At 47.7% G+C, this 26,927-nt stretch overlaps 1 protein-coding gene across 8 annotated transcripts in view; it reads left to right on the top strand.

Moving 5' to 3' along the window:
• The window catches only part of PRKG1 (protein kinase cGMP-dependent 1), a 395,239-nt gene that overhangs the window by 251,820 nt on the left and 116,492 nt on the right, over positions 1-26,927 (top strand). For 7 of the 8 annotated variants that reach the window (XM_027665603.1, XM_027665605.1, XM_027665602.1 and 4 more), the window contains one exon: positions 18,221-18,284. In XM_027665603.1, coding sequence (XP_027521404.1) covers positions 18,221-18,284 — 64 coding nt within the window. Of the gene's footprint in view, positions 1-5,850; positions 5,856-9,003; positions 9,007-18,220; positions 18,285-26,927 lie in introns of those variants that run through there. The other variant, XM_027665611.1, reaches the window with a different exon arrangement.

The raw sequence follows: 26,927 nt of genomic DNA, 5'->3' as shown, positions 1-26,927 counted from the left end.
CCAACCTGAGCCTCCCCTGGCACAGCCGGAGGCCGTTCCCTCTCCTCCTGTCCCTTGTTCCCTGGCAGCAGAGCCCGACCCCCCCTGGCTCCCCCCTCCTGTCAGGGACTTGCAGAGCCAGAAGGTCCCCCCTGAGCCTCCTTTGCTCCAGGCTGAGCCCCCCCAGCTCCCTCAGCCGCTCCTGCTGCTCCAGCCCCTTCCCCAGCTCCGTTCCCTTCCCTGCACACGCTCCAGCCCCTCCGGGTCTCTGCTGCCATGAGGGGCCCAAAATTAAATCTCCGAGTGATGCCTTTGAGGGCAAACAGTGACCATTCACTGCTCCATCACTGTCTCAGCTGAGTCCCCTGGTTGGGCCCTGAGCTCGTGCCTGTGATTCCACCATTCCCAAGCCCTCAAAGCCTCAGGTTTGAGAGGAGGTAGAAAAACCTCTGAAGACGCTGAGATTGGTTTGAAATGTCCCTGCAGGAGTTACAATGGAAGTACTTAGCAGTGCACTGACTGGCAGTCTCCTTGTTTTATGATGGATTCATTGAAGATTCAACTTGCTGTGAAGCTTTTTAGGATTTACTAAGTGGTTTCAGTAAAAAAATACCATGGCAAAAGTCAAAGAAAGAGGTTATTTCTTCCCATTAACTATTTGGCCTTTATTTTCTGTAAATCACCAAGCTCCAACAGAGATTCCCAAGCAGAGACATTTTGATAACTGTTACTCAAATCTATTTAGGCAGATTATGAAGAGATGGGTTTCCTTGCTGCTGGAAAAGGCTGGCTGGGAGTTTTGAAGAGAACCACAGTGAACAAACCACCCCACCTGTCCTGTTTTGTGAGTCGACTTGCATATCAAAGGCTTCAGCCTTCATTTCGTCTTTCCTTATGGATGGCTGGCAATTATCACGGTCCCAGCTAACCCAGCTGTGGATGAGGAACTGATGGAAAAATGGAAATTGATGTGCCACTTGTCCCTGAAATATTTACCTTTTTTTTTTTTTTCCCAAGCCATTTGATAAACGGTTGTGAAAAATGTATTTTGGGGAGAAAAAAGATCTCACCCAGAGCCTGATTATCTGTCACCTCAGGTAACTCTTAACAAACCCAAAGCCCTCCAGGTGGACGTGGTGGGGTGATGGTGTCAGCCTGCCTGGCTGATTGGAACCCTTTGGGGGGTGAGACTTGTCGAGGTCTGTGTTTGCTCGAGTAGCTCTGAGGAGCTTTGAAATCACAGCTTGGAACGGGGCACGTGGGAGCGCGGGGTGCAGGAATTACTGCAGATCCTTCTGGAGGAATCTGGAGGGAACAGCTGCAGATAAATCCTGTTGCAAACACAAGGCTGAAAGATCAAGAATTAGAGGAAGAACAGGGAGAGTCTTTGGATGAGTCTGGTGGGGGGGGGGATGACTCGGGAGCACATCTTGGACTGTGAAGTGTGCGAGGGTTTAAAGGCCAAGTTAAGTAAAGTTCCAAAAGAGCAGCTCATTAAACCCCAGCCCTCTGGGTTGGCTGCAGGGAGGCCACCCTTTGATACCCTTTGGCAGCAACAGCACAGCTAATTTGGGCCTTGATGTTACAAAAAGGTGCTGCAGCTTCTGCCAGAGCCAGGAAAACTCGTCAGAGACGAAGCCCCAGCTCAGGAAAAGCTGCTGGTGTTGCTATTTGGGTGCAATGAGAGGTGTGAGGGAAATATTGAGATATTACTGCATTTAATTCATGGGATAATAATGATGATTCAGGAGGAAACAGGATCATTTCTGTATTTAGAGTGTACCTCTGCAAAATGTTCAGGGTGAGGGGTGTGTAAATGTCTCAGACTACTCTGTGTCTGTACAATTTATACACTATATATAGCAATTCTGGAATTGTTTTGCATGCCTGCAGCTTGGTGAGCTCAGCAATAGCTGATTTGGCAGGTAAAAGAAGAAATTGGGCTTTAGCACATATTTTAAATAATTCCTAAGTGGCTTAGGAGGCTTTTTCTCTGCTCAGAGTGGCAGGTTCTGCTCCTCTGCCTGATACAAAAACCCCTTCAAGCACTTTGACCAGTGATGGAGCAAAGGGAGGATGTCAGATAGTTCCTGAATTAGTTTTTTCTGTTACTGAGCTTAATTATTATTGCTTCTAGTTGTCTAGTGCCTCTCCATTTGTTTCCACTGGGGTCATCACTGTGCTGAGTGAGAGCACTGGAATTCCCACCACAGGCTGGAAAATGTGAGGGATGGGGGTGGCTCCTAAAGCTTGTCCTGCCTGGGCAGCTGCTGAGGGGAGGGGGTGTGCGTGTCTGTGATTTATACAGTTCCAAACATTCCATCTGTCCTCTGGAACATGGAACAAGGTGAGCCGGGGGGGTTGTTCTTCCCTTTAAATAACCCATGGCATGGAATGGGACATTGATTTAACAAGGGAAGAAAACACATTTGGTGTAACCAGAAGCCTTTACGAGGAAGAAACTCACTCCAAGGGGAATTCTGTGAAGGTGGGATTTGTGCCTTTACTTTTGAGTCCATGGAACTCTGAGTATTTGAGGTGTTTTTAGCTTGGGATGGTCCAAAGCAGGATGTTTGGATGCAAAGGCCGGGTTGGACGGGGCTTGGAGCAACCCGGGCTAGTGGAAGGTGTCCCTGCCCATGGCAGGGGGTGGAATGAGGTGGTCCCTTCCCACCCAAAGCATCCTGGGATTCTAGAAGGAGGATGGGGCAGTTGAGAGGCCAAGCAGACGAGGCAGCAGCGGGCTCTGAGGTGCTCATGGTTTCACTGGCTTGGACATTGTGGTCCATTTTTATGGGGACAGGGCATTGTGATCCTGTGAGAAGAGGAAGGTTATTTGCCCACTGAGATGTGAAGATGCTTTTCCACCAGGAGAATGTGTTAAACAGGGTAAGTTCTTGTTCCTGTGCTGGAAGGTTTAGAAACATCCCTGCGTGTGCCATTCGCAAGGCACATCTTCATTCATCTCTCTCGAGCAGAGCACTGACTTTTTACCTGGTAATTGTTGCATTTTATATAAGCAAAGCCCGAGAAAGATTAAGAACAAAGCCTTTAATGTGATTAGAAGTGGCTGTTTGGGCGTGCATCTCATTATTTGTAATTGTCTGCAGGCTTGGCAATCTGCCTCACCCACACAAACAGCAGTTTCCCTTCAGAACGGCTGAACAAGCTGGAGTCTGAAGATACAGCAAGTATTGATCTAAAGACAGATTAGTGTAATTAGCACAGAATCAGTTGTTACAGAGAGTAGCCATTGGCCGTTGTCTTTAACTGATCCCGTTCAGAAGCTTTTGTTTGGTGGGAAATCCTCCCAGAGGAAAATTAACTCCTTTGATCACTAAATTCCCACTGATAAGAGGTTTGGGAAACTGGTTGTTTTGTCTCACTAATTCTCAGTGTCTCTTATTGTCGCAGTGCTGGGAGCCAGATTTCAGGGGAATTGCTCCCACTGGAGGCTGGGAGTGGCTGGAGCAGGTCCATGAGGTGGCCAGAAGAAGGGAAGGGCTTGTACTGATGGGCATTTTCCCCTTCCTGGAATTAGAAGTGTTGATTTGAGGAAAACAAAGAATCTGGCTCCTATCTGGGAGCTTCCAGCTGAAGTGGAGCTGAAAGGGAGTGCGGGAGCTTCCAGCAAAGCTGCTGCTTTGAGCCAAAAAACAGGGACTTGTGTCTGGTAGTTCAAGATCAAGTTCTTTCCTCTCTCTTGAGCTGAGCTAAAGCTGCTGCTCAGGGCAGTGTCCTGACCGTGGTGTGGGCAGATATTTGGGGTGGCCCATTCCCCATCTCTGCCAGTGATCTCTGCCACTCTCCAAAAGACATGCAGATGTTCCCCAGTGTTTGACCTTGATCTGAGGAGGCTGCTGCTTCCATGAGAGGGTTTTTTGACCAGACAATTGAGGCATTTTCCGTGCCAGGCAGAGCGTTTTCCCCAGGGAACAGTGAGAAGGGTCTTCTCAACACAAAGGATGGGAGCATTTTCCCCTGGTCTTCCAAGCCAAACCACATGGCAAACTGTGGTAGCAGCTAAGAGTAGGTTTTGAGTGGCCAAAACTGCAGGGCTCCAATAAAGTAAATATTGAAACAAGTATTCTTGGCTTTTCTGAGCAGCTGTTGATGAGTTTTAATGAAAATGGTGGGTTGGTTTTGGTTTGGAAACAGCAGCTTTTGTTTGCTGTGTGTTCTTTGAGGGGCTGGGCAGAAGGTTACTGCTCTGAGGGGTTTTTCTACCTCTTTAGAAGGTCTCAGCTGCATCTTGATGCTGATATTTAAAAGATAAATCCCTTTTTAGTGCAGATTTTGGTCTGAAAGTAGTGACTGAGAGTGAGAAGATGAAGGCAGAGCAATGTCAGGGATAGGAACCACTCCCACCTCTGGGAGCTTGACCAGGGATCCTCTGCTGGGTTAAATCCCTTCAAACTCCTGGATTTAAATAACTCTGTGGAGTATTTTAGGAATAACAAGCTATCAGCAGCACAAGGTGGAGCAGAGCAAATCCTCAGGATTGAATTCCTGGAGCTGTTGGCATTTGAATGAGGGCAAGCAGAGGAGGAGAACTGGGCTCTCAGCCAGCTGCCAAACCCAACAGGGCAGAGTGACTGCGATCCCTGGAAGTGTCCAAGGCCACGTTGGACAGGGCTTGGAGCAACCTGGGCTAGTGGAAGGTGTCCCTGCACATGGTAGGGGGTGGAACTGGATGGGCTTTAAGGTTCTTTGCAGCCCAAACCTTTCCATGGATCAAGGATTTCATGACTGGGGCTGCACCCCAGGGTGTGGTAACCAAACTCAGTCAGTTCTGACACAGGGAAGGGAGGAGCAGGTGATATTTCCCTCTTAGGAAAGATTAATCCGTGTGAGCAAAAGATGGATTTTAATTTCTACTCCTAGACCCAATTTGAAGGAGCCTCCCGGGAATCTTGAGAGGAGTTAATGGCTCACAATGTGCTTAATTACCCGTTAAAGTTCCTTTGTGCTGAGCAGACAGAAGAGGGTTGAGCAGCTTGTGTTGAAGGGCTCATTGAATCTTTAGCTCAGATGGAAATGAAAGAGGGAGGGGAAAACACTGGGGTACCACAGGTAAGTGGTCAGGTCAAGACAAACAGTGGATTTTCATGCAATCATGAAATTCCAGAATAGTTTGGGTTGGAAGGAACCTCAAGTCCCATCTCATCCCACCCCCCTGCTATGGGCAGGGACACCTCCCACCAGCCCAGGTTGCTCCAAGCCCCGTCCAGCCTGGCCTTGGACATTTCCAGGGATCCAGGGGCAGCCACAGCTTCTCTGGGCAACCTGTGCCAGGGCCTCCCCACCCTCACAGGGAAGGATTCCTTCCCACTATTCCCACTCTGGCAGTGGGAAGCCATTTGGAAGATAAAAGACAAAAGCAGTGGCCGGGTTCCACGGGGGCACCCGTGGCCAGCAAACTTAGGGATGAGTTTCTGAGCCATAAATAAGTGTGGAAATTCTGTTGTGAGTGGGAGGAGATCTCACAGGCTGAGAGTGTCCCTTTTGGGATGTGCGTTCATCAGGAGAGGAGTCCCAGAGACAGTGTGAGTGCCTGGCTGGGATCACCAACACAAACCGGTGGATTTGGGGGGGTTATTTCAGGGAGCTAATTCTGATCTCACACCTTGTTGTTAATAATGGTACAAATCACTCTTTGGAAGTGAGCTGAGGTAACCTTAGTCATGTCATTAATGGCAGCATTTTGTCTTCAGCACCTTTAGAAGTCCCCTAAATCCTGCCAGTGGAGCACTGATCTATTAATGCTTTTATGGGCAGTCCGAGCCCCGTCTCGTTTTCCTGCATCGAGTACATTTGCACATCATAATGATCATTTTATGCATTTGTCCTCTGCCTGCATGGGATGAATTTTTAATGTGCAAGCAGAGGGTGATGTTTTTATTGCTTTTATGAGCATCAGGAATGCATTTTATATTCAATTATACGCTGTCGCTGGGAATATCACACAAGCGACTTGCCAATAAATACATCTCAGAGATTACCAAAAACTAAGGGGGACAGTAATCACAGAGTGTGGGAATTGAGCAGGGACTCCAAAAGATACAAGTTAATGCTTATTAGGAAGAATAATTTAAGCTGATAAGTATTTCTGGGAGAAGATGAAGAGAGTTTCTAGAGCTCAATGAAGACAAACTCCCTGTGTGCCCCAGCAGTTCACAATGCAATTAGAAATATGTATTTTAAAGCATAGAGGAAGGAAGAAAAGGGCATTACATGCAGTGGAAGTGATCTCAAAGAACGTGCTTGCAGGTTTTGGGCTGTTAAATTGAGCTATAGATGAAGACAAATCAGGCTTAGGCTGAAGTGCCCTCAGAGGGATGGTAAAAATCTTTAACTTCTTAATAATTTAGAGAATTCCAGCTGACCTGCAGTGAATTACTGTTCTGCTAAGCTGCTGACAGGGAGGGTGAGGAGAACCAGCTGCCCAAAGCACACCGTGAGTCAATAAGATACTGATTTTAACAAGAAAAATGGCTGGAGCCACAGAACTTTGAGGATAAAATTCCGAGCAGATCGGAATATGCATGTGCACGAACACACAGCCACGGGATTTGTGCTGCTCTGCCCGGGGGTGGGAAGATAAAGGGTGTTATTCCAAACAAATCAATTTGTCTTGCTGCTTGAAACAAAATAAAGAGTGAGCCCTGATCTGGAGGAGGGAAATGCTGGAGGAATCAACACTTGCTTTTGGAGCAGGGAATAACAAAGTGGTTCCTGTTTGGGATCTCCTGGTGCAGAACAGGAGGTGGGGCTGAGCCAAACCAACACAGGGCAGATGTCCTGTCCAACACTCCCTCTGCTGCCCTGCATTTGTAGGGAAGGGAGGTGCTCAGCATCTCCTGCATCCTCTGAGGAGGTTGGAGTCCATGACCTGGATTTGCCCATCCAAACAGCCAGAAATCCAGGAGCTTTTGTTCCTGTGTGTTTTTAGATGACGGGATAAACTGATGTTTCAATAAATTCCCATCCTTCACCAGCAAACTGTTCCCAGCACCATCTTCACGAGGTCCTGGATGTCCGAGGGACATCTGATCAGGGACAGTCTCTCTGAGCCACTGAGATCTGCTACAGCCTCCAATGGATTTGGGTTAGAGAAAGGAAAAGCACGTCTTGATAAGGAAATATCCAACCTTGTCTTCCAGGCTCCCACAGGAATAGAGCTCCAGCCCACACGCTGCTGGTCTAGAACTTTCCTTATTGCTGGAAATGGGGGAATGAGAGAAAAACCTCAGTTTATCTGATTTTCAATTCCCCTGGGCCTTGCCTTCCTTCACCTCTGAGATGATCTTCACCATCTGATCTTTCTCCCAGGGAGGTAACACCCACTCTGAATCCATAGCAAATGACAAATGGGTTGTTCCAGCAGCTGTTAACGGGGTTTTTTGGAGGAGGTTATTGGAGAGGACCTTGTTTCAAGTCAATCCTTGTGTGCTCACCCCGGTGCTGCTGCCCTGATCTCCGTGCCTGGTCCCCAAATGGGATATTGGATACGTGTGAACTATTAAAGGGCATTTTGTTAGGCATTAATCACCCAAGAGGAGTACACTGAGTCATCCACAAACTTGAGGAATGATCCTCAGTAAATCAGAAGTGACAGTGAACTAGGGATGGATTTATGGGAAGCACTTCCAACACCTGTTGTTCACCCCTTTTAACTGTATTTTGATAGCTGTCAATGAGTCATTTTAATCTGAAGTGTTCCCTCCCAAACATATGTAATGGGGGGTTTAATCAAGGTGCTGTGTGGCCTTGAATAAATCAGTGCACAGAACATAAAACCTGTCAGCCAGCCATAATCTTACCTCGATGACCTTCTTTCTGTAAAGAAAAAAAATAGAGCTGACTGGTGGAAATTATGTTTAAAAGTTGTTTTTGCTGGGGTGGGAGAGCCACTGGTGGCTGGGGACAGGCTCTGGGCACAGCCAGGCTCCCTGGGGCTGCTGTGGGCAAAGAGGGACAGCACAGCTCGGGGGTTACAGGGCTCAGGGGCCCAGCAAATATTCCCAAAGACTTGAGTTTCACTTTTGTGTTCGTCAATTTGGAAGCAGGACAAGTGGACAAGGTTTAGAGGTTCAACCATGGGCGGATGATCCATGGGCTGGCAGAGATCCCTTCCTGGGATACAGAGGCATCTGTGCCCTGTGCTGATCTCCTTGGAGTCTGCTGAGCAGCAATTAATTAAACAAATGGGTGGAACTTGGTGAAGCTTTCATGTCCCAGCAGAAGAAACAGTGGGAAAGTAGGGCGGGCTGGACAGAGCAAAATTAAACATCTGTTGGGATTCACGTGGGGACAGATCCAATGGGTTGGAAGGGACCTTAAAGCCCATCTCATCCCACCCCCTGCCATGGGCAGGGACACCTCCCACTAGCCCAGGTTGCTCCAAGACCCATCCAGCCTGGCCTTGGACACTTCCAGGGATCCAGGGGCAGCCACAGCTTCTCTGGGCAACCTGTGCCAGGACCTCCCCACCCTCCCAGGGAACAATTCCTTCCCACTATTCCCACTCTGGCAGTGGGAAGCCATTTGGAAAATAAAAGACAAAAGCAGTGGCCGGGTTGCACAGGGACACCCGTGTCCAGCAAACTTAGGGATGAGTTTCTGAGCCATAAATAAGTGTGGAAATTCTGTTATGAGTGGGAGGAGATCTCACAGGCTGAGAGTCTCTCTTTTGGGATGTGTGTTCATCAGGAAAGGAGTCCCAGAGAAGTGTGAGTGCCTGGCTGGGATCACCAGCACAAAACAGTGGCCGAGGGTGGCTGTTCCGTGGATCCACTACCCTGTGGCTGGTGGGTCTCGCTCCTCACCAGTGGTTTCCCCCTTCTCCAAACTGCTTTGTCCCTGCAATGTGTCGCCCATTTCCATCCATCCCCGTGGCTGCATCTGCGCTCATCCAAACCCAGGGTGCTCCAGTTGGAATGTCGTGTGTGTTGGATCTCAGAAATGGGATGGGCCTGGGAGTGTCAGGATCACGGAGCTGGTTTTGGGGTCGCAGCCCCAAAGAAGGTGAAGAAAGTGAGAAGCAAAGATGTTTTGACAGCAGGACAACAGAACTGTTTTGAATCATTGAATTGACTTCCCAGCACGGTTGGTTTTGGTTTCTTCAGGGGTTTTTATTGCCCGTTTCGTTGCTTGCCTGCCTGACATATTCCCAAGATTATGTTTTCGTAAACAATTGGATTTTGGAACCATATGTCGAGTCTGTCAAGTTTATTTGATTATTTCTCCAATACAGTCCAAGACCCTTGAAAATCCTCAATCCTTGATTCGTTTTCAGCCGCAGAGGCTTCACTGTGCAGAGCAAAGTTTGGACTCCTCAGTTGTGAAGGTGAAGGGAGGAGAAAATCAACAGCATCGTGACCTCAGAGATCCTCCTCCTCTTTGCTTTAATTCAGAAAGGGAATGAGGCTTATCCTGGAGAAAGAGAGGGTTCCCAGGGATGGCTTTGGAGGTGTTTTAAAGGTGTTTGGGATGCTGAGGCTCCTGAAACATGGAGTAGCACCTGTTTCAAGTAGATCCAGGCTCAGCTCAGGCAGAAGTCCTGGTAGCATCCATAAAAAGGCATGCAGAGATGACAGAGCTCTTCCAGGGAAAGACAAAGAGCAACAACAGCAGCATTCCCAAGGGTATGGATAAAAACCATTAGAAAGAAGGAATTAAGATGAGCTGCCATCTGTCAGCCTTCAGAGCTCCGGGGAGGATAAATGGCCTGAACTGCACCCAAATCAATAACCCGGGTGGGAGCAGTGCCGGGAGAGGGCTCAGCTCCGGGTGGGAAGGGATGGGAGAATGGCTGGAGTCTGGCTGGGAAGGGATGGGAGCAGTGCCAGGAGAAATCTCAGTATATCACAGAATCCCAGGATGGCTCAGGCTGGAAGGGACCACAGTGGGCATCTGGTGCCACCTCCCTGCTCCAGCAGGGCCAGCCCAGAGCACACAGCACAGGAGTGTGTCCAGACAGCTCTGGAATATCCCCAGGGAGGACACTCCACCCCCTCTCTGCTCTCTCTTCAGGGCTGGGGCACTGCCCAGCCAACAAGTTCTTCCTCCTGTCCAGCTGGAACTTCCTGGCCATCAGTTCCTGCCCGTTCCTCCTGTGCCATTGCTGGGCCCCCCTGAGCAGAGCCTGCTCCATCCTCTGCCCCCTCCCTGCAGCCCCTCCAGACATGGCTGAGGGCCCCTCTCAGGCTCTGCTCTGGAGGCTGAACAGCCCCAGCTCCCTCAGCCTTTGCTGCTCCCAGAGCTGCTCCATCCCTTGGGCATCTCCTCTGGCCCTGCTCCAGGAGCTCCCTGTCTCCTTCAGGTCCCTTTGGTTTGGCGGGCGCTGGAAGAAGTTTCCCGGGAGAACATGAAACGCTTGTGATTCATCTGATCTTAAAAACATTCACAGCTCATTTTTCTTTTGTATAAATGTAATTACGAAGACAGAAAATTATGGTAATCTTTGTAATCCATTGGTTTAATGGGGCTGGTTGAAGGGAGGGGAGCAGCATTCCAGCAGCAAACAGCTCCCTGCCTGGGAAATAGTGTTGTCAGGGGCTTCCTGAAAAGGAGATTATGGTGACAATTTGCTGTCAAGAACAGCAGAGATCTGTGAGAGACAACACGCCTGCCTTCAATTGGGCCTGGAGATGCCCAATTTGGGGGAGTGGGACAGAGCAGGACGTGCATGCAAATGCCACTTGTCACTTCTTTCCACTCACAGGGTATTCACTGCATTGATCAGTGTCTGAGGATCCCTTTGGAGGCACAGCCTGAGTCTCTCACAAAGGGCTTTTGTTCTCCAGGCACCAGCACCTTGTGTGAGGTGATGGGCTGTGTTGCAGTTGTAGTTTTAGTCTACAAGGCTGGGCTGGACAGGGCTTGGGGCAACCTGGGATAGTGGGAGGTGTCCCTGCTCGTGGCAGGGGGTGGCACTGGATGGGCTTGAAGGTCCCTTCCAACCCAAACCATTCTGGAATTCTGGGATTCAGTCAAGATGCTGAAATCAGGCTTGGAGCACCCACTCTGGGTCTGAAGGGTGAGGGTTCATTTCCCATGAAACCCCCCCTGAGAATGGGGAAAAAGTGCTGGAGAGAAACCCTTTGGCAGCAAACTGTTTTGAAGAGGTGATTACATAGCAAGCCAAGCACAATTTAATTTTGGCTGGGTTGTGAAAGCAGGAGCATAGAAACAAATGTGTTCAGGGCTGGGGGGGCTTTGAGCAACAGCCTTTATCTTTAATCACCTCTATATTTGTATCAAAAGTAGGTATGTTTGTATCAAAAATAGTGTGGGCACAGGCCCAGGGCAGTGCCCACACCGCTGGTTCAGGCTCTGCTCCCAGGGAACAAGGGACAGGAGGAGAGGGAACGGCCTCCAGCTGTGCCAGGGGAGGCTCAGGTTGGATATTAGGAAAAATTTCTTCACTGAAAGGGTGGTCAGGCCTTGGCAGGGGCTACCCAGGGAGGTTTGGAGTCCCCATCCCTGGAGGTGTCCCAGGAAGGCCTGGCAGTGGCACTGAGTGCTCTGGGCTGGGGGACAAGGTGGGCGTTGATCACAGGGTCTTCTCCAACCCCAGTGATTGTGGAATTCTGTGATATAATAATGTTGGAATAGACATGGGAGATGGAAGGTACAGAAGCTTTACTTCAGAACTGCAGGTGTAATTTGATTTGCAAATATGAAGAAATATCAGCTGCTAGAGCAGAGATTGTCCCATAACAGACTCCAGGGATTAAAGGAGGTGTAGTTTCCCTCCCTGAGGAGGCACAGGAGCATCACTGCTGGGAGTGTGAATCCTCTGCCTCGAGATGAGTAACCAGAACTGTGCCTGCTTGAAGTTTAGTGATGTTTCCAGAGTAGTTGCTGCTGCTGAGTTTTTGTAGCTCTTTGGGAGCAATTGTCCTTTTCAGGATGAATCATCCTGAGTGAATTCATCTACAATGGGAGAAGGGGTTCATATACCTGCTAATTTCTCTGCCTCCCTCTCATCATGACAAGCAACAATTGAATTTTTCTGTGAAATTGTACAATCTCCCCCGTGACTGACAAATGAGATGCAGTGGGAGGGCTGTGTCTGATAATGAGCCTTGTCAGGGATTGACAGGAGCAAGGGAAAATAATACTCTGGAGTTTTGTGCAGCCTGTTGAACACAAACAGATTCCGGGCTGGAATGGGGTGCCTGGAATGCTCAAAACCCGTGTAGATGTGGTACCTGGGACATGGTTTCCTGGTGGACATGGCAGTGTTGGACTTGATGATCTTGGAGGGCTTTTCCACCTTAATGATTCCAGGGTGTGCCACCAAATCGTTTTGTGGATATTTTGCATTCCCTGCAGGGAAAACAGGAGTTTTGGCCTCAGGATGTCAGCAGAGCCTTCATCCCTTTGCATCCTTGTTACCCTTTCTCATCGGAAGGGAAAATACCACCCTTGGCACTTGCTTTACTTGGAGGGAAAAGATCAGTTCAGTTGTTTCCTGTGTCTCTCCCATTTTCCTACGTGTAGCAGCACTTAGGATATAACCAGATACCTGAAAACAAACTCACCACAACCCCATTTCAGGAGTTTATTTACCAGAGTAAGGGCTGTGTAATGAGGGGCAGAGCTTTCAAACTGGAGCTGTAACATTTTCACCCTCTCCAAAATGAATAACTGTGAATTGTTTTAATGCTTGGATGGCTTTAGCACAGCAGAAAAGTCGTCTGCAACACCTGCAGAGCAAATCTGTTCTCCCTTCCTCAGAGCTGTGTTGCATGAGCTGATTCCAAGGCCAGGAGTGTAAATGAAGGGAGTGTGAGTGGCTGTGACCCTCCATCTCCATTTCTCCTGATTCTCTAATATTGTTTAAGCTGTGCCCAGTTCTGGGCCCTCAACTGGAGAGACCCGGAGGGGCTGGAGCGTGTGCAGGGAAGGGAACGGAGCTGGGGAAGGGGCTGGAGCAGCAGGAGTGGCTGAGGGAGCTGGGGGGGCTCAGCCTGGAGAAAAGGAGGCTCAGGGGGGACCTTCTGGCTCTGCAAGTCCCTGACAGGAGGGGGGAGCCGGGGGGGGGTCGGGCTCTGCTGCCAGGGAACAAGGGACAGGAGGAGAGGGAACGGCCTCCAGCTGTGCCAGGGGAGGCTCAGGTTGGCCAGGAGGAGGAATTTGTTGCTGGAAAGGGTGGTGAGGCCTTGGCAGGGGCTGCCCAGGGAGGTTTGGAGTGCCCATCCCTGGAGGTGTCCCAGGAAGGCCTGGCCGTGGCACTCAGTGCTCTGGGCTGGGGGACAAGGTGGGCGTTGATCACAGCATGGAATCTGTGACCTTGGAGGGCTTTTCCAACCTCAGTGATTCCATGAATTTTAGCAAAGCACATGGGAAACGGCTAGAGGAAGCCCAGCCTTGACTTCCAATTCCACGTGTGACAGGGTAAGAATTGAGTTTTTTAAGAAATAAATACACTTTTTCTCAACTTACTTTCTTCCACGTCTGCTGTGGTGGCACCGCCTCGGAAAAAAACCCAGCACTTGATCCTTCAAAGAATAAATGTTTGTATTTGCTCCCCCCAGGCTGCTCCAGGACAGTCCCTGGCTGATCTCAGCACTCAGGGATTGTTGGGCACTTGGGACACTGCATCCCCTTGGCATCTCCGAGCACGCTGGGAGATGGTTTTGCTGCTGATCTGAAACTCAAACTCCCTCAGCAGGAGGGAAATGCATTTTTAAAGTGCATTAGTGGAATCCCCCCACATGGGACAGTGCAAAACAGAGAGGCAGGTCTTGCTGTACCTCTGCTCTCTGCATTCCTGCCTTGGATCAGACTTTATTCCAGAATTAGCTTTTTTTTTCACTCTCTTTGGCTGGATTAACATGACTGGGACAGGATCTGCCCCCTAAGATAGAAATTCGATGTGGGAGCAATAATTGTCATTGTTGCTGTTGTTTTCCCTTCTGAAACTGTCTTCTGCAAGATCCCACATCCCTGGAAGTGTCCAAGGCCAGGTTGGATGGGACTTGGAGCAACCTGGGCTAGTGGGAGGTGTCCCTGCCCATGGCAGGGGGTGGGAATGGATGAGCTTTAAGGTCCCTCCAAACTCAAACCACTCCATGATTCTAAGATCCTCTGGTGCAACATGTCCCAGCACAAGAAGGCAAAAAGAAAACAACATGAAAGATTGCACAGTGAGTTTTGGTAAAGTTTATCAATGAGGCTGTAAACACATTTCTTAGTTATTTTTTTCCAAGGCCATGGTCCTGATGGAGCCAGGGGTCCCTTCCTGCCACAACTGGGTGACCAATGGGCACCTGCCTGCACAGCTTGAGTTTTTCCAAGCACCTTTTTTTTGGTGGATTTCTTCAGTTAGGCAGCAGCTTGTGCTGCAGAAGATTCAGCTTCAGTTCTTTCAGAGTGGAGAGACAGAGGTGTTGGGGCCTCCCAAATGTGGGGAGCAAAGACAAGAGCACTTTTCAACCTTCACTCCAGTTGGGTGCCAAAACTCAGGAGTTTTAGGGAACTCAGCCAGGCTTAATTTCCTTCTACTGCCATGTTTTGAGTTTTGAGCTGTGCATTCCCAGCTGGCCCAAGGCGAGGAACAGCAGCAACAACTGCATTTGTTAGGGTGCCATCATGGAATAAAAGAGAAAAGTTTTGTTCCAGAGTTAACCCAGGAGGATCATCTGCATGGAGCTGGATGAACACTCTCAATGAACAGCCTTCCAAAGTTTGGGAGACACATCTTGGAATGGATTTAGGAAGTGAATAGTTGCTTTTGTGTTGGGCTGAGGGAAGAAGAGCCAAGAACCCTGTGGAGTTTTCCTGTGTGTCAGAAGACAAATGTCCTGTCACAGTGTTGGCAGCTCTGCCACCGAGTGGCTTTTAGGCTGAAATCCAGCCCTTGGGGCACAGCCAGGATTGCTTGGAAGCCCTTGCTGGTTTTGTACAGGAATAATCCCATGGGATGGATCACAGGGATGAACCAAAGCCCTCCAAAGGGGGGATGATCTTCTCCCTGGGTGACTGCACATCCGCAGGGATGGAACCCAGCCTTTCCCACCTCCTCTGGGTTGGGCACATCCTTGCTTTTGTACCAGGACAGAGACTCACCGGGGATGTTTTAGCACAGCTGTTTTCCCAGAGTTTGGCAGCTGGTGTTGGGCACGTTGAGCTCTCTGGGAAAACGTGTCGCGTTCGGAGCCGGCCGGAATAGCTGCAGACACCGAGCAATTCCCCACGGTCCCTCCCCAGGAATAGGGACTGTCAGACCCTACACAGTGTCCCATAGCTGAGGAGTGTGGAACACAGCCAGCAAAAGTCACTTCTCCTCACCAGCAGGAGCTGCTCCTCCTTTCCCTGTCAGAGCCCAGGGGGAATCAGGGAAGGGAGACGGGAGACGGTGCAGGGCTGCTCCTCATCCTGTCACCTCATGGCAGCCCCACAGCTTTTCTGATCCAGCATTGGGATGGTTGTGGATTAAAACAATTAGCTTTATTGGCACTTGGGGTTAAAACTCAACTTCCTAAAGTTAGGGGTGTGCTTTGCCTCGTTGTGCCTCTGGAGCTGCTGTCCCTGTCTAGAGGAGGTGACAGGGATGTTTTAAGATCTTCATTGCTGACAGGATTTAAGGAGCAGTTGGAGAGGAACTTCTTGGAAAACTCTGGGTTACTTGATGCTGCTTTGTTTGGCAAAACAGTCACTTCTTGATGAGCTGGAGCTGCATTTGCTGTGATTTCTTCTACCATAAATAATGAATGCATTGAACCCAGTGTTTGCTTTTCTATATATTCAGACTCTTTCACAGATCTCACACAGCTGTAGAAAATGAAATACAATTTTTTACACCTCTTGCTGTGCTGATCAGATATTTCCTTGGAGTTTTCTGCTCCCCTTTGCCTCCCTAACATGTGTTTTCCCACTTGGAGCAATTTGCAGCTCAGCTGTTTTGCTCTAAGCTCTCCCTTGAGAGCTGAGGCTCCATTTTCCTTTCAGTGCAAGTACCCACATGGAAATAACCTTCAAAACACTCATTTTTGTATTCAGCTCTTTCAGTCATACAGGCAGGTTTGGGAGGAAACCAAGGATCTGTTTGATGAATCCATTTAATATTGTCCTGCAGAGAGCAGAGGTGTGTTTTTATTGACCTGGACAATCAAGTCCTGTAAGGCCTTTTCTTATGAGACTCAAATATTCGGCTGCATTGTCACTTCTGGCTGTTCAGGAGGATATTGGCCCATCATAAACCTGGGATATTAATGGGGTAATTCCCTGATATGCTGTAGCTGGAGTTTGTTTTCTCAACAAGCTGATTTTCCCATTACCTGCTCTGTTGCTGAGTTTAAGTTGTAATCTCTTCTCGTGGTAAGATTTGGAATTTCTTCAGAGCTCACGGGCTATTTCCCTGGTTTTTATGGACTTGGTCTATAGTGGATGTTTCCCACTACCCTCCCCTGGATTGCATAATTATCCATAAAAAAAAATACTCCCTCAATTTGGGAGTGTAATGGTGCAACCACAGTAAAATCCATCCCCTTTTCCAATGCTATTATCTTCTCCCGTAAGTTTATTCCTCATTTGGGAATGCTGGAATTGGTATAATGAACCTTCATTTTATACTTCTTCCCAGTCATCACATAATTCCTTTTCAGTGCTTCCTGTCTGCTGTTGTTGTGTTTTGGACCTGTGTGTTTCCAGCTATAAAAGTGCCCTTCCTAAGGAAAAAAAAAGGTGTTACTGAGAGGATGAAAAGTCCTATTTTTCTGCATTTATTTGGCCAGGTCTCTCTTGTTGCCATTACATAGATTCAGCTGAAGCTACTTTTTTAATCAAAAGGAGGCAAATAGTCCTAGAAGAATTTAGGTTGGAAAAGACCTTTAAGATCATTGATTCCATAGGTTCTCTCAGCACTGCCAAGCCCTGAATTTCCAGGGATGGGGCATCCACCCTTTCTCTGGGCAATGGTGTATTTTGGGTTCTGTTTACCACTCAGAAGGAAATGCTTCCAGCAGCTCCCTTGGCTCCTCATTATCCACATTCCTGGAATCAGACCAGAACACTGGGAATGTCAGTCCAACACTGGGAGCACAGGACTGTGTTCACACCATGTAATGGATTGTGGGGAAGCAACTCCCGAGCAAACTGTTCTTGGAAACAGCCTTGGCAGAGCTCTACCCTCTACTCTTTCATGTGGGTGTGTCGTTAATTAGTCTGTGGAGGACAAGTGGTTTTAATTAAAGCAGGTGCAGTGCTGCTTTCCTGCCTCTGGAATGAACATCGTGTCTGGGTCTCGCTCAGCACCACTTGGGAATATTGATGAACATCAGGTTTTTAGGGAAAGCAGGGAGACACAAACCAGGGCTGTTGCAGAATCCCAGGCTGGGGGAGGTTGGGAAAGGCCATCTGGAGCTCATCTGGCCCATCCCCCTGTTCAGGTTGCTGGTTGCTCGGGATCATGTCCACCTGGCTTCTGAGTATCTCCAAGGAGGACAATTCCCAGCCTTGCTGGGTGGGCTGCAAGGCAGTGGAGATACAGCTTTAAGGTCAGGGTCCTTGCTGGAGGTTTGGAGACCCGATTCCCTGTCCCTCCTCCTGCTCCAGACTGAATTCCACCTCGTTCTGGTGGCCCTGGGTCAGTTGTTGCTGCATCACCCTCTTGTTCCAGCCGGCATGTCCAGCCCAGCCCTGTGCTGAGGGCAGTGCTACCAAACAAGGGGAAAAGGTGCCTTTTTGGCAAAAGAAAATCAACAAAGTCGGGTATAAACCCCCCAGTGAAGTCTTCAGTACCTCCTGGAGTGTTGGGTGGGGGTCTGTTGGTGCCCTGTGCCCTTGGCAGCTCCGTGCTCCGTGTTTCCCGTGTCCGTGTGTGGTTTCCAACTTTTCCCTGGTGCTGGTTGGAGCTGACCTTCTCTACCTTCTTTTGGAGTTGGATTTCACTCTGGTGGGCTGGAAGCAGACCAGGAAAAATGTGCCCAGCCATAGGTGTGACTGAGCAGGCCTGTGGTGCAGATGGATTCTGGTGGATCCTGGATGGATTCTTAGTTGGTCCCAGCTTTACAGGTGGTTTTCCAGAGGTTTCACTGCAAGTGGTCTCCCGTCATCCCAAAATACATCTTGGCTGCTGGAAAGGGCTCAGATTTCCATTGTTTGCTGCTTTTCTTGTTCAGCCCCAGAGGACGAGGGCAAAATATCCCTGGAAGAGAGAGGAGAGGTGCAGCTGGAATTATGTCCTGTCTAAAGGGATCCATTAACCGAGGTTTCTCTTCTGTTGCAGCGTTCCCACATTCCAGAGCCTTCCCGAGGAGATACTCAGTAAGCTTGCAGATGTCCTTGAAGAGGTAAGTGCTTTCAATATTGAGACTTTAAGAGTCCAGAACCTTCCAGTGGCAATATCCAGGCTCTGTTGCTCCCCAAGAACAGCTTCCCAGTTGTGCTCCCAGTTGTGGTTGACTTTTCCAAGCACATTTAAATCATGAGAGGAACTGTTTGAAAAATCAATCCAGTTTGGAAAAGGGTTTGTTGGTTTTTTTTTAAATTGAATTTCGATCAGGTTGGGGAGTGAAAGAATCACTTCCTGTGGTGCCCAAAAGGGGAACCACCTTCTCCAGCCCCTGATTCAGTGGTGGGGGACAAGAGAGGAATGTGCAAACAGCATTTCCTTCCATATTTGATGGGACACTGATGTTAGAGGGCAGTTTAAAGGAGGTGTCATGGAAAAGGTGCTTTGGGAAGAGTTACAGCAGAGAGGGGGGTGGTCTGGACAGAGCTGGGCTTTGCCCACCTGGGGTCTCATTAATGTCAGGCTTTTATAAAGTCTTGACATAAAACAAACCTGAAGAAACCACCCACAAAACAACAACAAAAAGACCACCCAAAACACCAAGCAAAAAAAACCCCCTAAAACCCACAAGAAACCCCTTTCACCCTGCAAACAACCCCCTGCAAACAAACCAAAAACCCCAAGTTGTCCTGTGAGTGAAAAAGGGCTGCGCAGTGCTGGAGTGGCACTGCAGGCACTTTGCTGCCGACGGGGGAGTTGCTTTGAGTTCCTTTTTTCCGAGTGTTGTTCCCTCTCTACCTTTTCCTTTAGCGTTCAGATTAATCCCGTGGCTCCAGCAAACCAGCTGCTTGTCACAGGGAATAACTGCGTGTTCCTAGATAAGCTTTATTCCCTTTCCTGCTGGAGAAAGGAACATGGAGTGGATCTGCCAGGAATTCAATTTGCCTATCTCCAGACCCCATTCCCAGCCACAAGCACAGCTTTGTTTCCTTGGATCACATAACCAGCATTAAGCTCCTTATCGAGAGTTAAGGAAGAGAATCGAGTCAATAAAACTTTTGCAGGGACATTTAAAGTTTTGTGGAAGAGGGGGGAAAAAAAAGTCTTAATAAATGCCCATGAAGAAGCGAGGCACAAAAGTGGGGATAACTCTGGACCCTGAGGATGGATGGTGTGGAAAAGTAGGCTGGTTATCCCAGTCTGGCCCGGGATACAGCTCCCAGTTTCCTGCTTGGAATCAGCCTTTTTGTCCTCTCTGAGTTTGTCTTTGATTTAAGGGGACCCTGTTTTACATAAGAGAAAATCACTCTCTGATCTGTATATTTAGATTTATATGTTCTATAACACAGAAATGTGTACAGTATATAGATATATAGGTAAATATACCACAATACACTAAATATATGCTATGGTACACTAAATATATACTATAATACCCTAAATATAGTGTGTGTAACCACTAAATATAGTATATATTTAATATATTATAATCTATATTTAGTGTATTATGTACTATCATATATAGTGCGTTATGATCTATTATATATAGTGTACTATATATATAGTGCATTATATACCATTATATATAGTGTTTTATATACTATAATATACTGACTAGATATTATAATACCCTAAATATAGACCATAATACACTAAATAATATATATAGACACTAAATATAGTATATATGTGTAGTGTGTTATAGTCTATATTTAGTGTATTATGTACTATAATACACTAAATTATATAGACACTAAATATAGAAATATTTAGTATATTATAGTCTATATTTAGGGTATTATGTGCTATAATATATAGTGTGTTATATATAGTATACTATATATAGTGTATTATGCACTATAATATATATTATATATATACTATATATAGTGTATTATATGCTATAATACACCAAATATAGACTAAAATACACTAATTATATACTATCATATAATAATTATATACTATATATCCTTTGCATGTCTATATACTATATAGCTTTATTATGTAGAGATCTATATATCATATATAAATACACTATAATACTACATATACTATATATAATCTACATATACTATATATAATCTATCTACATAGATACTACTACATATACTATATATAATCTATCTTTATATGCTGTATATACTTTATATACTGTATATAAATATCTATTATATATATTTATCTATATACTGCATATAACTAGATAAATGTAGTACTGCTACAATCACTTTGTATTTAACATGATTTGTATCCAACATCGGAACGAAACAGCAGTAACTTTATTTTATCCTCTCTAATAACTTGATTTTATCTTCTCTGTCGCTGCAACAAGGATTTGCATAAAAGTGATTGATTTGGCACAGTTTTAGGCAGGGGGAGGAAACAAAAAGCTCAATGTCAAGATTTCCTGTGGTTTTCCTGTTGATCCAGTTATGTGGGTAAAGCAGCACTTCTGTCCTAAGCTTCTCAAAGAATTTCTAAAAAATGTTGAGTAAAATCCTACAGCAGGGAAGAAAAAAAAAGGTGGTTGAATCGCCTGTTATCCAAATCACACTTGGGAATGGCATTAAAAAGGCAGCAGGGAGGGAGAAAGGTCAGTGTTTGATAATTTAATTTCTACAATTGGTGGGAATGCAACAAGTCCCTTGGATAACTCGGGCATTCACAGAACCTGGGGGAATTTCCCCTGCTCTTGGTGTGGCTTCCGAGCTGAGGAGATCACTCCCAGCAAGGAAATTTCCTTGGATTTATAGACATGAGAGTAGAAACAAGTGTCTTGGGTTGAGTTTTAGCACATTCCCCCCTGTCTCCTGACGTGCTGAGGGTGTGCCAAGGAATGTCCCAGGAACTGGCTTTCCAGGGCCACCACTGCCCCTGTTCCCAGCCCCTTGCTCAGCTTTCTCCAGCTGTAGATCTCTGTGGTTGCACCATCTCAAAGCAGCTTTAGTTGCACATTTAACTCCAGGATTTGGGAATTCTGTTACAGCTTTTAATGATTGAAGGATCATTTAGGTTGGAAAAGAGCTCCAAGATCATCCAGTCCAGCTGTTGCCCAGCAGTGCCAAGCCCAGCACTGGCCCATGTGCTTTGGAACACCCCCAGGGATGGGGACTCCACCATATCCCTGGGCAGCCCCTTCCAAGGCTTTACAGCCCTTTCCATGAGGAAATTTTCCCTACTATCCAATCTAAACATTCCCTGGTACAACTTGAGGCTGTTTCTTCCTGTCCTGTCACTTGGGAGAAGGGATTGACCCCCACCTGGCTCCACCCTCCTTTCAATAGGCTGCACCTCTGCCCCAGTCCCAGGATTTGGGAATCACTATTATACCCCTGTGTGGCTTTTCCCAGCAACCAAATTAAACCCTTCTGTCTCTCTCCATTGCATTTTTAAAATTACATTGATATTTTAGTGCCTTGTTTAGACTTCATTTTTGGTTTACATGGGTTTTGGTAGCTCAGTGTCTTAAGGAGATGGGTGTAGGACAGTCCTCTCAAATCATTTGCTGGGAAGTTCCTGCGATATTCATCCAAATTATGTAGCAGGACAAGAAAAAAGGTGGAAATTGGAGGATGTGGAGGCAAAATAAATGCAGGAGTTTGTGGTCAGTGCTGCCTCCCCTTCACATACAGTGAGCTGTGGGAAGGGGGGGCTGTTTGGGGGAGGTGGGGAACAAAGGGTTAATGGTGCTTGTGCTGTGCAAGGGATGAAGGACCCAAATCCATCAGTTATTCCATCCGGGAACAGTTTTCATCCTTATTTTTTCAATAGCGTGTCATGGAATTGCAGAATGGGTTGGGTTGGAAGGGACATTAAAGTCCATCTAATTCCACCCCCTGCCATGGGCAGGGACACCTTTCCACTAGCCCAGGTTGCTCCAGCCTGGCCTTGGACACTTCCAGGGATCCAGGGGCAGCCACAGCTTCTCTGGGCAACCTGGGCCAGGGCCTCCCCACCCTCACAGGGAACAATTCCTTCCCAATATCCCATCTAACCCTGCCTTCTGGCAGTGGGAAGCCATTCCTTGTGTCCTGTCCCTCCACCCCTTGTCCCCAGTCCCTCTCCAGCTCTCCTGGAGCCCCTTTAGGCCCTGCAAGGGGCTCTCAGCTCTCCCTGGAGCCTTCTCTTCTCCAGGGGAACCCCCCCAGCTCTCCCAGCCTGGCTCCAGAGCAGAGGGGCTCCAGCCCTTGGAGCAGCTCCGTGTCCCCTCCGGACTCACTCCAGCAGCTCCACATCCCACTGAAGCTGGGAGCCCCAGATATGATAATCAGCGATTTCAAAGTTTTGTAGTTCCAAATCCACAGGAGGGGTTGGAATTAAGGTCTCGTTGGCATTTTCGGCTCCGGCATTTTCTAAATCCCGTGTACTCGGTGTTCCTTTGCTGTCTGGGATTTAATGTGCTAATCCATGGAGGATGCTCCATGTGTGAATCTGAGCAGTCTGAGCGGCAGAAAGCGAAAAATGCAGTTGGGTTTGGTTACCAAAATCCTGGAGGTTTTTCTTTGTGTGTGGATAATGTCAAATCCAAACTACGTCAAACGGATTCGTCTCATGTGTTGTGTGTCCAGGACACGAGGGAGCTGTGATATCTTTATATATATATATATATATTTTACTGCTTTATGTATAGAAAATAAGTGTTCCAGGCCAGGTTGGGCAGGTCTTGGAGCAACCTGGGCTAGTGGAAGGTGTCCCTGCCCACGGCAGGGGTGGAATGAGGTGGGTTTGAAGGTCCCTCCCAACCCAAGCCGCTCTGGGATTCCCTGATAGTCCTTTGTGACACATTGCAAATATGTCATATTTATATACCACAGTTGCAAGGTAAAATAGATATTCAAATATAATAGAAACATGGCTAATTGCCCTAAATGAAGCTGCAAACCACTTCATTAACTAGTCCTAGGTTTTCCTGGCTGTGACTGGAAAGTGGTTACGGTTTGGCTTGGGAATGCATTAGAGCCCTGGGGCTGCCATTCCCATGTCTCCCAGCGTGCATTTTGGGAATTGTTTCTCTAGAAGCATTAATACTCCAACATTTTTATTCAGTTGAATACCCTACTGTGGTCCAAGTGCCAGTGATGTGCTTCCTCCAGTCCCAGGCAGCTCGGAGTTGGCTCCCTCTGGATCCCACCATGCGGAAGGTCATGGACAAGCGGCTCTGCCAAACTGTGTGAGGGAAGAGAAAAGTGTTAAATGCCTCAGGCAGATGATGCCAGGGCTCAAAACTGTCTTCTTGCAGCTGTGGCTGCTGCAGAGCACATTTTGGGAGCGTGAGCTCCAGGTGCTGAAAGCTGGGATCACAGCTCCTGTCCGCAGCCACGTGGGGAGCGCCAGGATTTATGTGGGGAGCGTTCCTTGCCAGGCTTTTCTTTTCTCCTCTTCTATTTGTTTCTTCTCCCAATTAAAGAATGGATTTAATAAGGCACAAATGGCAAAAAGAAAAACAAAATTCCTCTCTGTTGCTCGTGGTGTTCCTGGTGGGAAGTGGGGAACCTGGAGGAGATTTCGTGGCATAATTCCAATCCCGTGTGGGCAGAGCTGTTGTGTCCTTGTCATGCCAGCCTTAAAGATGCCAACCATCCCTCTTGCTCCACAATGGGAATTAGTATGGATCAGAAGTTCTTGGGATGCCTCTGTTTAATAACCATCCTTCTTGCTCCACGCTGGGAAATTAGTATGGATCAGAAGGTCTTGGGATGCCTCTGTTTAATTAGCAGAGTGTGAATACACTCCTCCTTTTATCAGGATTCTGTGGCAACAGTGAATAGAACAGGAAAAAATGTGTAAAATTAATTAGCTTTCAGTATAATTAGTATTTTTTAGGCTTATTAGGACTGAGGGTTGCTCTTGGATGAAGGAAACCTTTATCCAAGGTGTCTGGTCCATCCTGCAGGTCCTACCAGGACAAGGTGCTCAGCAGCAGCTGTTGATTTGATGTGGAGCTCCAAACCAGATTTGAGGGAAAAATCAAAGTAAACAGGGAAGAGCAAAAGGTTTTGGTTGGGAAAAAATATTTTTGTTTTATTATTCCTTAAAGGTAGTATCTGGGGTGTATTTGCTGATGGAACTGTGGGATAGAATCAGGGGCAACAAAACGGGTTCAGTCACGGTGGATTTGATCACAGAGGGACAAAATTTTCTCTTGAGTTGTATTTCTATTAATTTTTCAAGTGATATCAGTGAAAACACAGCTTTGGTTTTACAGGTACTCCAGAAAAAAAAGCTTTTTGGGCCCACCACAAAAAAAAAAAAAAAAAAAAAAAAAATAAAAAGCATTAGGAAATGAAATGCAGCTGGAAAACCTGCAGTGCAGGAGTCCAGTGAAGGACTTGGATGCAGAAACTGCTGCAGCACTTGGATGGGGATAAGAGGTGTTGCTTGGAGATGAGTTTTGCTTTTGATTTTCCTTAATGTGGGCACTGACCACTGAAAGGTAATTACAAATGAGGTCCTGCTTGTGTCCTCACAAGAAAGGAGTTCAGCGTTCCCTGGTCCCTGCAGAGCCTTGTCAGGAACGTGGCCATCCTGGTGTTCTTCTGCAGGGCTGGAAAAGGAGCAGGGTTAATTACCAGCAGGAGTTAATAGGTCTCCAACAATAAATTTTAGAGGGTTGGTTTGGTGGAGAAAAGCTTTGTGGGATGATTTGTGGGGTCTCTGAGCTTATGGGCTCAGAGTGAGACTGACCAGGAGATCTCGAGCTCTTCATGCAGGGAGGGAAGAAATCATTAAAAAATCATTGCCTGGTGAAGTCCCTTCTAAGTAAACTCAAAATTCCATTGGGAGAATGGTTCAGGCTGACTGGAATATAACCTTTTGTTTGGGTTTGAGGCTGTTACTTCATTTGAAAGGGACTTGAAGGATGAGAGGACAAGTTGTCTGTTACAATCAGAATTTGCAACCAAGCTGAATAAGCAATTTAATTCTTCCATCCTACTGAAAAAATGCATGTTATTTCTTCCCATATCTCACCTATTCCTGCCCTCTGGCAGTGGGAAGCCATTCCCTGTGTCCTGTCCCTCCATCCCTTGTCCCTAGTCCCTCTCCAGCTCTCCTGGAGCCCCTTTAGGCCCTGGAAGGGGCTCTCAAGTCTCTCTGGATCCTTCCCTTCTCCAGGTGAACCCCCCCAGCTCTCCCAGCCTGGCTCCAGAGCAGAGGGGCTCCAGCCCTTGGAGCATCTCCACAGCCTCCTGGATTCACTCCAGCAGCTCCACATCCCAGGACTGGGCACAGCACTGCAGGAGCAGAGAGGGAGAAAATCTCTATTGCCATTTCTTCCCATTTGACTTAATATCAAACCCTCTTTTTTTCCCAATAAAATCCCTCTAATGAACACATGGGAAGCCATTTCCTGGAGTTCCACCCCCTCAGCATGTGGAACAGCCTCAGGTCTTCTCCTGGCTGGCCCTGTTGGGTGTTTGGCTGCCACGAGGAGCTTTTGGATTCTGTCAAATCCACTTCTCAGGCAGGGGACAATGTTCTGTTTTTAACTGAGGTGGATGAACTGAATTTTGAAATCTCTCAAGAAGTAGCTTCCATTTAGGCTGAAAATCCCAGTGGCTTCAGAGGGATCTTTTTCCTGAGGCTTTCCACAGGGAACTGGATTCCTCTGGAGACAGGGGAAATGTTATTATTTAATTTGCTGTCAGAAGTCCCCCTTCTCTGGGCTTATTTCCGAAATCCCGAACACAGAATCTGGCTTGTTGGTTTTCTTTCCAGTGCATATTGTCAAATCCCCTGAAGCTGGGTCTGAGCATCCCAGCTGGAGAATTCCATCTCCTCCAGCTTCTGAAGCACGTGGATTAATGGAAATCTCCACAAGAATCCCAAAGGATGCTCAGAAGGGTGGGAGTTTGGGGTTTTAAAGAGAGATTTTCTCAGCTTCTAGTGCAGCACAGTGACTTGCTGTGCATTGTGGAGCCACCAGAAGCTGTAGCTCCTTGGAAGCCTCAGAAGTCCAGGATGTGGATCTGTTGGAGCGAGTCCAGAGGAGGCCACGGAGCTGCTCCAAGGGCTGGAGCCCCTCTGCTCTGGAGCCAGGCTGGGAGAGCTGGGGGGGTTCACCTGGAGAAGAGAAGGATCCAGGGAGACCTGAGAGCCCCTCCCAGGGCCTAAAGGGGCTCCAGGAGAGCTGGAGAGGGACTGGGGACATGGGATGGAGGGACAGAACACAGGGAATGGCTTCCCAGTGCCAGAGGGCAGGGATAGATGGGATATTGGGAAAGAAATCTTCCCTGTGAGGGTGGGGAGGCCCTGGCACAGGTTGCCCAGAGAAGCTGTGGCTGCCCCTGGATCCCCGGAAGTGTCCAAGGGCAGTTTGGAGCAACCTGGGCTAGTGGAAGGTGTCCCTGCCCATGGCAGGGGGTGGGATGAGATGGTTTTTAGGGCCCCTCCCAACCCAAACCTCCAAGAGACTTTTGTTCCCTGTTTTTCAGCTGCCTCTCAAGTAGCATCATCCTTTCCAGCTTCTGGCTCTGTCCCCCTCCCTCAGGCCTCCCTCCCTCATCACCAACCCTCTCAGTGGGCAGTGACATGGTCACCAGCAGGACACATGGCAAATCCACCTTGTGGGCCAGTTCAGCAGGGCAGGAGAAAACCTTCCCAAAATGGTGCTTCACTCAGTATTTTCTATTAGTTTGTTTTTATTATTTTTGGGGGAATGTTAAAGCTTTTCACTGATAAGATGGTGAGTTTTAAAGCT

Source organism: Corapipo altera, unplaced genomic scaffold (assembly GCF_003945725.1).
Source record: "Corapipo altera isolate COAL_440 unplaced genomic scaffold, ASM394572v1 161, whole genome shotgun sequence".
In the NCBI taxonomy this organism is placed as follows: Eukaryota; Metazoa; Chordata; class Aves; order Passeriformes; family Pipridae; genus Corapipo; species Corapipo altera.
Note: the sequence above shows the minus strand (reverse complement) of the source record. Positions and strands in the feature narration are given on the sequence as shown.